Genomic DNA, 12,956 nt, shown 5'->3' on the forward strand with positions numbered 1-12,956 from the left:
ATTATGGCAATAGGAAAAGAAGGAAGGTGTATCGTTGAGATTTTCGGATTGATTGAGGAAGTTTGAAGCAATTATATATGGATTATGTCAAAATCTATATTTAGTTTAATATTTTATTTTATATTTTTAGAATACGTTATCTATTGGGGTATTATTTTCCTAATATGAGTTTACGTTGAATTTTTATTATTTTCTTGTTAGTTAAGTTTAGGATTATTCTAGATTCTAGGGTTTCTTTGTTTAGCCAACTCATGGCATTGTATTTAAGAGTTTATTCATATTATTAATCAAATTTAGAGATTTTCTTTGGATTCCGACTTTTTTACCTTAAAGTTATCGTTCGATTTCCCTTTACAAGATTATTCTGTCAGAATAACAAAACCCTAATGATAAACCCTACGTTGACATGATGTTGATGGGAGTCTAGAGTTGGAACATGTTATAATGATGAAGTTGGGCACTTCAGTTCTCAAACTGATGTGGAATTGAGTGACTACAGTATTCTTTTTTTGAATTTAAGAACGAAAATGCGAATCTAGCACAAATTATGTTGCTCCTAAAAAGCTTAACCAACTATATCTTCCATAATAAGTAAAAACTAAAAAGAGTGGTAAAAGTCTTAAACTCCAAAGCACAAACACTCCAAAGAAAATTCACAGAGATTTTATGTTATATGATTCGAACGCTTGATCTCTTTGTCAACGATTTTAATTTTTCAAGTAAATGAGAGGTTGCCATTTATATTAAAAACGGAAAAAGAAATTCAGATGCATTAGATGTGTTTCGGTTGCGCACAGAGTTTGTTACAATATTTTCAGGTGCATTAACTATGTCAAGTGTTTAATAAAGCATCTTTTCCAACCCAAAAAAAGACCATGTCTGTGTTTGGTATGGTTGCATTGGTTATTAGAAGGACTATATTTTGTTTTTGATTATGTTTAGTCTTTTACTAGTATTTTTTTGGTGAAGAAAATTTGAGAATGTAAATATTTTTTTAGATCCAACCAAAAAAAAAAAAAAAAAAAAATTCATTTTTTAGAGTTTTACTCCACTAACAATTGTTTGTGTTATAATTATCTCGTGTATTTGATACGTCTTATAATTCCTTTGCTTCCAAGTAGGAAAGAAAAATAAAATCCTTGGTGGCAGCGAATCTATAATTACGTCTATAAAAGAAACAGAGAGAGAGAAACAAGGGTGTTCTTTTCATTGGAACCCTAAAAATCAAGAGAGAGTGTTGAATTTGAATTAGAGGAATATTAGAGATGAAGAAACCAGTACCAGTGCAAGTATGTTTCACTTTCACAAGGGTTCTGAAACTCTTGGCTCCTCCTCCACTTCCACTGCTCACGAGAAGATTAATGGCTTCTAACTGCAAGGGTGACATGGCCAAGATCTCCTCCATCTCCCCTATTTCCTCCTCCTCCTCTTCCTACGGTGATCCCTGCCATGATTTATATTTCCACGTGACATCACCAGACCACCGCCCTGATTGGTGTTTCCATGTGACACCACCAGAGTTATCCTATGAAGAAACCAAGCAGACGCTGCAGAAGAAGCATGCCTCCCTTAACTATCTTAAGCAACTGCTGCCGGTGGCCTGGTCTCACAATCCCCTAACCACCCTTAAGCTCATCTTCAATCTCAATTCTATCTCTGCTCCTGAAGGAAAATGTTATCCGGAGGCCTTCTCCACCGCCGCATTGTGGGTCCACCACAACCACCCCAAGACGCTATTATGCAACCTCCCCTCCTTTACCGGCTCCGGCAATTTCGCTTCTATGTGGGACCTTGTCGAGATTCTCTACGGCCTTCTTCTACAACAAGGCCAAGACGCTGATGCTGCCTCGCAGAGGCTCCACTGTGACCCGCACTACAAGTTGTTACACGACCGGGTTATGGATTTCTTTGCCGAGCAGTTGAAGTCTGACATCTGCAAATTTAAGCAGCACAAGCTGCGGATGGAATTGGACCCGTCATCTGAAGATGATGATAAAGAAGATGGTACTAGTCTTTTTGTTACCAGGGCTGCAGCCTGTTGCACTCCCAACAGCCCGGAAGGAGACCAAGCCACCCGCGCCATTTTGCTGTTTGAAAGCCTTGGGAGTAGACTTTTCAAGCCAGAGTCAGATCAATCGGAAGAGTGGGGACTCCTTAGGAAGGAGTTTTTGGAGCCCTTGACCGAGTATGAGCGACTCTTGTATTTCATTCGAGAGCGCTCTCGCCGCTCTGTCTGTGTGGTTAAGAAGTATTTGGAGGAGGTGAAAGCAGGCGGCAGCGGCAGCATAAAGCCGGATGCATTGCTTCCAAATGATATCATAAGATATGTAAAGGATAAGAATGTCGGCGAAGCAGCTGAGCTTCAGTGGAAGGCAATGCTGGAGGACATGTACCTAAAGCAGCAAAAGCATGGGGAGGAGGGTTTGGGCAAATTTAAAAACTGCTTGGCAGTGTGTAACATCACCACCAATTTCATGGGCGAACGAGTCATAGAATTGGCGGCCAGCTTGGGCATTTTGGTGTGTGAACTTAGTGAAGAGCCGGCATGGAAACGAAAGGTGATGGGTCTCGGTCCATTACCCGATCAGCTGCCGCAGCTGCATTCGATACAAGGCGGTGATCTCAAGTCCAAGTGCGAGTTTGTGATGAGGACATGCAGCAAGAAGTGCAGCGAGGGTGTTGATTTTCAGAAGGTGTGTGATTTGCTTCTGGAAGTGGCTGTGAAAGAGAACTTGAAGGCAGAGCAGATGATCAAGAAGGTGTTTGTGTTCACTGACAACGTAAGATTTGGTGGCTGCACCTCATCTTGGAAGGCTCTGTATGATGAAACAGAGAGCAAGCTTAAGCAGCAAGGGTACGCGATGCCACACATTTTGCTTTGGAATATTTACGACTTAGGGGGACGGATGCCCCGTGTAGAAGAACCTCATCCAGGGGTGACGCTGTTGTGTGGCACTTCCAACGCATTGATTAAGTCTTTCTTGGACAACGGTGGAGAAATTGGCCGGCGCCATCTCATGGAAGCAGCCATATCTGGCAAAGAGTATCAAAATCTTTGTGTGGTCGACTGAACTTAAACTGAGATCAAGATCGAGATCAATGAATAAGATATTTGGAGGGGTTGATGAATCGATCAGATGGTTCATCATCTCGTTGGTAGAATCTTAATTAGTTAGTTTAGTAAGATTTAGTTTAATTTGGTTGAAGCTGTTTTCAATTTTGTTTTGGTCTTTTCTCGTTTCTTTGTAACAAATTCAGCAGTCATGAATTCATAATTGGAACTGTTGCTCTCAGCAAAATCTATTGTCTGAGCTGTCGATTGTAGTCCTACTTACAAAAAGAATGAATTATTTGTCACATAAAAGTTCAAACAATGTTGCATGCGAGCAAAGATACTATATTGTCTTTCAATTTTGTGCATGTTTACGAGTTTCGGTTGCTTGATTTGGTGCTCTCTGGTACTTGAAATTTGCAAACATCTCACATGTTGTTCTGGTTTGCTAGATTTGTACAATACCATCTTTTCAATTTCGTTTATTAAGATCTTCAGATCTTCTACCCGATTGCCATTGGTGGCACAACTTAAACAGTGCATATATTGCCAGTGGAAATGTTTGGTTTAAAGAAGATTCTATGTTCTATTAGTATTAAAGTTTATGAAATATAATCTCTACAAGACTATTATTATGCGTTTCAAAATTTGGAGCTTTCTGCCATTGATTTGTAAATGTTTCTTGGATGCCATAACAGCATTATCCCTTAAATCAAAGCTTCCCTTCCAAATCAAGTGAGCTTTTGCAGAGTGATTCATAGCTTCTATTAGGTTGCCTCTATTGCTCTTTTTTTTTTTCTTACCAGTTTTATGTTATCTTTTATTGCCTCCTCTTAAACCAATTGAAGTGCTGCAGCTTTCTTCTTATGCCACAAAATTTACTGGAAAAGATATATACCAGTATTGGACGATTTTTGCGATAAACATCGAAGCCATGGATACTGACATGAGGAGCTTCTTTTAGAAATCCAATAGTCATAATAACTTGACCTGCATGGTTAAGCCACTGCATCGTTAAAGCAGAGAGCAAAGAGATAGCAGTAGTTCAAATAAGAACAACTTAAGTTCGTCTGTCTGCAATGGGAAATGTAATATAATTATGCATTAAATTTATATATTAATGTTCCAAATGTAAAAATCATTACAAAATCAGCGTATTCGCCCGCCTTGATTTATAACAAAATATCCTACTCTTTTGTCTTCCATTGATTTATAATAATAATAATACCCTAATAATAATTATTATTATCCTACTATTTTGTCTTCCCTTCAGCGTTTCCATTCAGGGTGTCCATAGCCGTTGCCAACGTTTCTGTCAACCAAATAGACATAACTTACAAATCAGTTATTTTAACAAAATAATAATTATAAAATAAAATGGGCCAACCAAAAGAAATTTTACCTATTGCGATCCATCTCAACCTCATGATCAAATGGGACTACCTCCAGCTCATTGTCTACAGCAATTTTACTTATTTGAGCGTACTCATCTGAATTAGGGTCATAATTCACCGAAATTTTATTCCCCTCCCACTCGTTCACTTTCTTTACTTTCAAAACATCCCTCATGTCATTGAGGCTACTCACAACTAAGTGTGGTAACATCTTCATTTGGGTTAGTGCATGTTGTTTCTCACTTTCGAGCTTCTGCATGACCTTATCATTCAAGCCCCTCACAGCGAGCTTGAAATTTCGGGAAACCACAATTTTGTAAAGAGTGTTACCTATGTAAGACATGTCGAGAAAAACAATTGATTACAACAACTTACTGAAATCCCAATGCCAATCTCCCAAAACCTTGCTATAGATCTCTCTATCACTCTTTCACTCTCTACCCTTGTGTATCTTCTCTGTTTTGCTGTTGTTGCGGGAAAGAACTCCCAGCAAGCCTATTTATAATACATAGGTTGTGGGTTAAATCTCTTGTTAGAATAGGATTTCTAAAACCTGTTGGCATAAGGAAGATAACTTTTTCGACCCAAAACAAAAGAAGGAAATATAACTTTTTCCACCCAAAAAAGAGGAAAGATAACTTATTTCCTAATCTTAAACCTATATGTATACGAGAAATTTTTTCCTAATTCTAGTAGGAACTATTCCTTACCTAAATTGGATTTCCCTAGAATCCTAACCCGGCATTTTTGGTATTTTTCCCATGTCATCTTGTTTAAGCGACCTTCAAGTTTCTGAAAAAGATAAGTTTCCCAAAATCTTGTTTGTCATGGCTCGGCTCAACTAAATTCGCTTCCAAAACACCTATACAACAATAGCCAGCAAACATTGGTCTATAATTACACCACCCTAGGCAAAATAGTGTCAATACAAAGAGTGGTTTAGCGGATTCTTACCAACAGCCCCCCGACCCTACCGTCTAAATAGCTCATGACCTGCCAATATGGCTGAAAAGGAGGGGAAAATGGAAACAATTTTTAAAGCACAACATTGTTACTTTGAATACAACAGATGTTATGCAAATAAATGCATCACGAAATTATTCAATAGAAAGTACACGCCTTGTAGGCCTTTAAATCATACAAAAGACGCCATATCAGGTTGAAATATGAGCAATAGTCTAATTTAGCATTCCTTACAATTTCACACCATTTTTTGCGACAACACACCCCATTCCATTGCACAACAGTATACTAAAACAAACCAACCCCCTAAACCAGACAAAAATTCTCAGTGCTGTCTTAAGCTTGCATTTTTTTGCCACAGAAAATTCTCTTCTTGCACCAGCAGTAATTACACGTACTGTGACAATATAAATGACTCAACAAAAAATTTGAAAGGAGGAAAATGAGAGAGAGAGAAATTTGGGCATAATGAATTAGCTTAAGTACTAGTGAGCTATATTGTGTGTGTCCGTGTGGGAGTAAAAAACCTGGAACAATTAATTGCAAATATTGCCTCAAAATTACATTTATAGCCAACACTGCCAGCAGAATGTTAACTTCCATAAGATACAAAAAAACCTACACTGTGCATGTTTGTTTGTATGAATAACCTTGTGATTTTACAGAAATCACATGTACAGTGAAGGACAAAATAAATGGCCTAAAAATTATTTGATAGCCAACACCACAGCAGACAGTCAAATTCAGCAAGGAAAAGATATATACCAGTATTAGACGATTTTTGTGATAAACATTGAAGCCATGGATACTGACATGAGGGGCTTCTTTTAGAAATCCAATAGTCATAATAACTTGACCCTGCATGGTTAAGCCACTGCATTGTTAAAGCAGAGAGCAAAGAGATAGCAGTAGTTCAAATAAGAACAACTTAAGTTCGTCTGTCTGCAATGGGATATTATCAGTAACTAATCACAGTAATATTAAAAATGCATATAATTATCTATAATGTCTATCGATCTGAATGTTGTTCCACATGTAATTTTAGATAGCATCTTTCAAGATTACATGGCAGACTATCTGTAAGAAAAAACAAAAAACAAAACATTGGACAGGCTGCCATCAAATACCAGACATCAAGAGTTTGGACCATTAAATTTAAAGAGAATGTCAATTCAGATAAGAAGCAGCATGAGCGTAGTAGAGTCACATGATGACTCAATGATGAAACCGCATTGGTCCACCAGCTGGATAAGAACATATATGGTAATTATATGATCAAAATGACTGGATAAGACCTACGAATTTCATTCTCTTATGACAATTATAGAGGAAAAATCCTATTTCTGACACAGCTTTCTAAATCCTTATTCAGAGTTAACAGTTTCTCCACCAGTCATCAGTTTATCATCAAATAAAGACAGCAAAGTTTTCTTCTGTAAGATAAACCTGTCTTCGGTAAAATATACTACAATAAGAAGATAAATACTTCAACCATAATTGACAGAACCAAATAATAATCTAGATACTTTGTAACATAAAACAAACAAAGCTTCGGTGTGTTGGCAAGCCAAATGAGCCTGGCCTGTCATAAGAAATTAAAAGCACTTTTGGGCATGTCTTATGAAATTTTTTCCAAAAAGTATTGTGCATATTATTATATATACCCTTCATCCTCTTAGAAGGACCATAATAAATCATCATAGCATGGATTTTTCAAGATTAGACGGCACGTATATGTACACAATCTACATGTGAGTGTTTAAATGTCATGGCCAGATGCCCAAAGATCTTAATTCAGTTGCTCGACACAATGTTGTCCCTTCTAGCTCCAAAAGCTCATCATCTGTACACCAAAGTGGATTGCCAAAAGTAGTTGGAAGCATATCAGGATACCTGATGTTATCCCAAGTGAAGCTCAGCCAAAAGATATACGAGAAAATTTGAAATTTGATCATTCAACAAAGTGCATTCTATACATACGGCTTCCAAGAAGAATTCTTGCGGACATGCTCCACTATAAGAAACAAAGACATCAACAACCTATCATCTACATCTCCTTCTTCAAACATTGCTCTACACTCCCGTCCAAGAAGAGGATCTTGCAACACTCTCATAGGAGTTCTTGCAAAATCCAGAGGAACAACCAATAGAACCCCTGAAATTTATTTGCAAGTTCCAAAAACAAATCAAAATTATGCTCTAATTATTGGAGTGTTGCAACCTAGAATGTTGCACACTAAAACAAAAAATAAAAGAACATCTTACAATGTGGTTTTTATTGGGACACATTTTACCCATGGATTCTTAACTAGGAGGGGTGGACATGAGTGGGTTGGCTGAATTAGGGCTTGCCCAAGGAAATAGAAGAAACCAAGGAGTTACTGGGGGTTTGCATATGTTTTCCCAAGTAAGTTTCTCGGATTGCCCAAATCAAATTATCTTAACAGATTGCACAAAAAAGCCCAAAGAAAAATCTTCAATAACTTATTTAAACAAACGTAAATTCTTTAAGAACTTAAGTCCATGTTTACTTCAATTATCAAAGGACCAAATTGCCAAAGTTGAGTTGAAGTACTGGTTAATAAGGTTTGTCCAGCCGAATACCCATAGAGTTCGAATGCTGTGGTATATTTTTCCATATGATTCTTAAAGAAGTTAGTATCTGACACTCAAATTCGAATTCTTTACCAGTCGCACATGTTCTCAGATAACAAAATGAGTAAACGCATAGATAAACAAAAACCCAATAACTTATGCGTAAATGGAAGAGCTGGGTTACCATCATCAGAAACTTCACTAGACGAAAAAATGCCAAGCCCTTTGCTGGAATTAGAGTACTTGATCTTGCAGCCATGTAGCTCCGGTCCATTAACCTCAATTCGAAAACCCAAATTATCAAAATCACAGTTTGCGGTATTTGGTTAGTTATGAAAGCTTAGAGGAGAATGCTAACATATGGGCACCTGTAACCAATGGAGGAACCTCTCGAGCTTGGCCTCAAAGGGTTTTAGCAGGTAGCAGCTTCAAGTGTTTCTTCCATCCTATGCTCTCAAAAAGAAAGCACCAAAGCCGCTGCCTAAACTTTTCTTTGCATACCGGATGTTAATGTTGGTAATGGAAGAAAATGGGGCAATCGAGATAAAAAAAAAAAAAAAATACACCTTTTTCACTTCGAACCATCCACAGCCCTCGTTATCTACTGCTCAAACCCCAGTTACATTCATGGCAAATAAATAAATAAAAAATACGAAAACAGATTGAATATACAAACAAATTTGGTTGATTTTATTTTATATAACAATTTGGGAAAGTGTTTTGACAGCTCAGTCGGAACAAAGATCCAGGTGAGTGAGAGAGTTCTCGCGAAGACGAAGAGAGCGAGCTTCCAAGTGGAAGGGGGTTAATTTTTGGGTTGAATCCAACCGTTCGATAATAACATTCTCATTGATTGGACGACTATTAAGGAGGGGACTGTCCTTAAATTTGAGCTCTGGAGTTTCGGCCCGAAGTTAAATCTGGGCCATTAAAACAAGAGTGACCCAAACAAATGGATTTGGAGTTAGGACCCAAATTCACTCCTACGCAAACGGGAAAACAATTCTTTTAAATACTCAAATTTTCTTTTGCAAAAAAAATTAAGGATCAACAGCTAAACATAATCAAATAGAATATTGTTTGGGCTTATCCGAGTTGGTTAAACTGGATGTTCTCCCACTTTGAATCCGAGTTCGAATCTCATTTCTCGTAAATGTATGCACCCACATGAGACACATGATATAACTAATGCATTTGAAAAGTTTGTATCGAACTCTTAATTAATTAGCGGTGCGCAACCGAAACACATGACATATCAAGTACATATGAATTTCTTTTTCTTTTTTCAATAAATACAAATGGCAACCTCTCATTAATTTATGAAAATTTGAAATAGAATCCAACCTATGTAATTAGATTCTGTCTTAATCATTGTTTAAAAGTTGTTTGAATGATTGCAAGAATTAGTTGCAAGTTACTATCTCCTGTCTTTATACTTCAATAATATTATTTAATATATTAGAAATAAAAAATAAAAAGGAATAATGCTTTTATTATTATTATTGTTTATTTTCATAAAATGACATGTAGTTCATTTTAGAATAAACTCTAAACAAGCATCTGTCTCTTCATCTCTGCATCAATTTTAATTATTATTATTATTTTTTTATGAAGAAAAGTTTAGAGGAAATTGGCTATTTTCACCATCAACGCCAGGGCAAACTCACAACCACGAGCTGGAAAGATTTGCGCGTAGCACCCAACTACTAGTTACCAATGCCACGGATATAAATTTATATATGAAATTACAAATCGCGCATCAACAAGAACTACATGAGTTTTAATTTTAACATACTAGAAATACACTCATGTTCCAAAAAGGGCCTTCAACTGTATTCCTTAGATGGGGATGATGTTATGTAGCCCATTGGGCAAACACATTGATTTAATACAATTCTTCATTACTTTCAAAAGTAAACATCACTTCATCACTTCATCGATTTCATATAATTATTCATTATATTAATATATTAATTTTTCAAAGTGCAGTTGTTCTTCCCATTTTGCATGTAATAGGCTATTTTTTAATCGCGGCGCTACGCTTCTTACAATTTTTTTTTTTGGGTACAAAGGGGGGATAAAGCCCCAAACCAAAAATCTAAACAGAAACTAGAAGAGGTCTAGCAGGTAACCTAGCACTAAGAAAAGCCGAAGCCTCCAAAAACACAAGGCGACCAGGACCAAAATCATAACTCTTCGCAGCCAAGGTATCCATAGCACAATTTTGTTCACGAAAAATATGTTTGATAGAGCAGCACCAGTCCTTATGAATCTTCATTTTGCAACACCTTAGACATAAATTTTGATGAGAGCAACACTCTCAATTATGAATTCATAACTACTGAATTTATAACATAAAAACAAGAAAAAATACACACACAAAAAAAAAAATAATTTGAAAACAGTAGCAACCAAATTGAAAGTGCAAACCAAATTAAACTAAATCAGAGTATTGGGATCAACATGGATCCAATTGACAACCTGCAAAGGATTGGAAACCTCATGGTAGTATTAGGATTGCCATGGATCATATTGATTGCCCCCAAAGGATTGGTAACCTCTAGGTGATGTTGAGATCGACTTGGATCTGACTGATTGGCCCTAAAGGATTGATAACCTCAAGGTAGTGTTGGGATCGACATAGATCCTATTGATTGCCTCACAGAATTGGTAATCCCTGGGAGTTGTTGAGATCGGCATGGATCTAACTCACTATCCGCAGAGGATTGGTAACTTCAGGATAGTGTTGGATTAACACGGATCTTATTGATTGCCTCAAAAGATTTGTAAACCCTAGGTGATGTTGGAATTAGCATGGATCCAACTGACTATCCCCAGAGGATTAGAAACCTCAAGGTAGTGTTAAGATCGGCATGGATCCTATTAATTGCCCCAAAGGATTAGTAACCCCTAGGTGAAGTTGAGATCATCATGGATTCAACTAACTGCCCCCGGAGCATTGAGAATCATAGTGTAGTGTTAAGACCAGCATGGACCCTATTGATTGCCCTAAAGAATTAGTAACCCTTGGTTGATGTTGGGATGGATATTGATCCAACTAATTGACCCTAGAGGATTGGTAACCTCAGGGTAGTTTTGGGATCAGAATAAACCATATTGATTGCTCCTAGAGGATTAGTAACCTCTGGGTGATGTTGGGATCGGCATGGATCCAACTAACTGTCCTCATAGGATTAGTCAGGGGTAGTGTTGGGATCAACATGGACCCTATTGTTGGGATCGGCATGGATCCGATTGATTGCTATTGATTGCTCCTAAAAGATTGGTAACCTCTCTATATTGTTGCGATCGGCATGGATTCGATTGAGTGCCTCTAAAGGATTAGTAACTTTAAGGTAGTGTTTGGATCGACATGAATCCTATTGATTGTTCCCAGAGAATAGGTAACCTATGATGATGTTGAGATCAGCATGGATATAACTGACTGCTCCTAGAGGATTGGTAATCTCAAGGTAGTGTTGGGATCGATGTAGACTTTATTGATTGTCCCCTTGAAGATTGGTAACCTTAGGGTGATTTTGGGATCGACATGGATTCGACTAACTATGCCTAGAGGATTGGTAACCTCAAGGTAGTATTAGGATCTGCATGGATCCTATTGATTACCCACACAGGATTGGTAACCCCTTGGTGATGTTGGGATCGGCATGGATCCAACTGACTGTTCCTACAGGATTAGGAACCTTAAGGTATTGTTTGGATCAGCATGGATTTTATTGATTGCCCCAAAGGATTGATAACCCTGGGTGATGTTGGGATCATCATGGATCCAATTGACTACCCCCAAACAATAAGTAACCTCAAGGTAGTGTTGGGATCGATATGGACCTTATTGATTACTCTGAAAAGATAGTAACCTCTGGGTGATGTTGGGATGAGCATGGATCCGACTGATTACTCCCTAAAGGATTGGTAACCTCAGGGTAGCGTTGGGATCAATATTGGTCAGATTGATTGCTCCCAGAGGATTGGTAACCTCTTGGTGATGTTGAGATCGACATGGATCTGACTGACTGCCTTAAAGGATTGGTAACCTCTGGGTGATGTTGGGATCAACATGGATCCAACTAACTATCCAAAGAGGATTGGTAACCTTAGGTTAGTGTTGGGATCAACATGGATCCGATTGATTACTCCCAGAGGATAGGTAACCTCTGGGTGATGTTGAGATAAACATAGATCCGACTAATTGCCCCTAGAGGATTGATAAGCTTAGGGTAGTGTTAGAATCAATATGGTTCCTATTGATAAGTTCAAGCATAGTTGGGTTTAGAACAAATTTAAGTCAAGTGCGCGAATTGACATTTAAATTGAAAGTGTTGATTTTATTTAATAAATATAGGTGAAATCATAGATAAGTAGATGAATATAAACATAATATTTCTTCAAATGAATTGCATTCCATGGGTGTGGTATATACTGACCAATCACAACCCGTTTTAGCTTATAGGTGCCCTTTCCGTATGCCTCTGTGACCTTTAACAGTCTTTCCCATGAGCAACCAAGCTTGCCTGCATTCAGATCCTTAGTGTTTTTCATTACTCTCATGAGGACCCATTCACCAACTTTGAACTTTGAACCTTTTCAGGTGTATCCGCTTGTTAAAGTAATTAGTGACCTAGTTCTGCTAATTTTCTAATCATAGTGCTGCGACCTCTCGTTGTTCCTCAATCAAATATAGGTTGTAAGCAATTTGTTGATAATTATCTTTACCATCCACCACCACCTTTCGGATTGTGGGTAGTTTGATCACAATTAGGATAACAACTTCAGTTTCATAGGCTAAAGAAAAAAGACCTTCCCCAGTTGGCTTTCACCTTGTGGTTTGATACGCCACAACACGTTTGGTAGCTCCTCGAACCATTTGCCCATGCGTTACACAAGTTTCTTCCTCTTCAAGTCGAATGATTCCATCAGCTCGAGCTAGCACC

At 37.7% G+C, this 12,956-nt stretch overlaps 2 protein-coding genes across 9 annotated transcripts; one reads left to right on the forward strand and one right to left on the reverse strand.

Annotated features, from left to right (window-relative positions):
- Positions 1,266 to 3,071, forward strand: LOC18787508. The gene has a single exon (XM_007220861.1). It carries the CDS (start codon positions 1,266 to 1,268, stop codon positions 3,069 to 3,071), a length of 1,806 nt encoding a protein of 601 aa, XP_007220923.1.
- On the reverse strand, positions 4,150 to 8,791 carry LOC109946993. 8 transcript variants are annotated; one of them, XM_020556178.1, is made up of 8 exons: positions 8,571 to 8,782; positions 8,373 to 8,485; positions 8,189 to 8,282; positions 7,390 to 7,564; positions 7,074 to 7,302; positions 6,175 to 6,267; positions 4,455 to 4,776; positions 4,150 to 4,364 (listed from the first exon to the last, which is right to left on the reverse strand). In XM_020556178.1, the coding sequence occupies exons 5-8, from the start codon at positions 7,108 to 7,110 to the stop codon at positions 4,322 to 4,324; spliced, it is 495 nt and encodes a 164-aa protein (XP_020411767.1). In that variant the 5' UTR covers positions 7,111 to 7,302; positions 7,390 to 7,564; positions 8,189 to 8,282; positions 8,373 to 8,485; positions 8,571 to 8,782; the 3' UTR covers positions 4,150 to 4,321. The 8 variants fall into 8 exon arrangements, 4 of the variants coding, with proteins under 4 accessions (XP_020411767.1, XP_020411766.1, XP_020411765.1 ...); XR_002269992.1 differs by adding an exon at positions 5,401 to 5,451 and having other exon boundaries at positions 6,175 to 7,302; positions 8,373 to 8,790; XR_002269990.1 differs by adding an exon at positions 5,401 to 5,451 and having other exon boundaries at positions 4,455 to 5,308; positions 6,175 to 7,302; positions 8,373 to 8,790.

The sequence above is a fragment of the Prunus persica genome, chromosome G2 (assembly GCF_000346465.2).
Source record: "Prunus persica cultivar Lovell chromosome G2, Prunus_persica_NCBIv2, whole genome shotgun sequence".
In the NCBI taxonomy this organism is placed as follows: Eukaryota; Viridiplantae; Streptophyta; class Magnoliopsida; order Rosales; family Rosaceae; genus Prunus; species Prunus persica.

What these genes read in the sequence shown, in the direction of transcription:
- LOC18787508 (XM_007220861.1), top strand. Translation starts at nt 1,266, where the DNA reads ATGAAGAAACCAGTACCAGTGCAAGTATGTTTCACTTTCACAAGGGTT.
- LOC109946993 (XM_020556178.1), bottom strand. Translation starts at nt 7,110, where the DNA reads ATGATGATTTATTATGGTCCTTCTAAGAGGATGAAGG. An exon ending in ACAAAAATCGTCTAATACTG is followed by an intron (nt 4,777 to 6,174) that starts GTATATATCTTT and finishes TGTCTTACATAG; the next exon opens with GTAACACTCTTTACAAAATT. An exon ending in GTTGAGATGGATCGCAATAG is followed by an intron (nt 4,365 to 4,454) that starts GTAAAATTTCTT and finishes TTTGGTTGACAG; the next exon opens with AAACGTTGGCAACGGCTATG.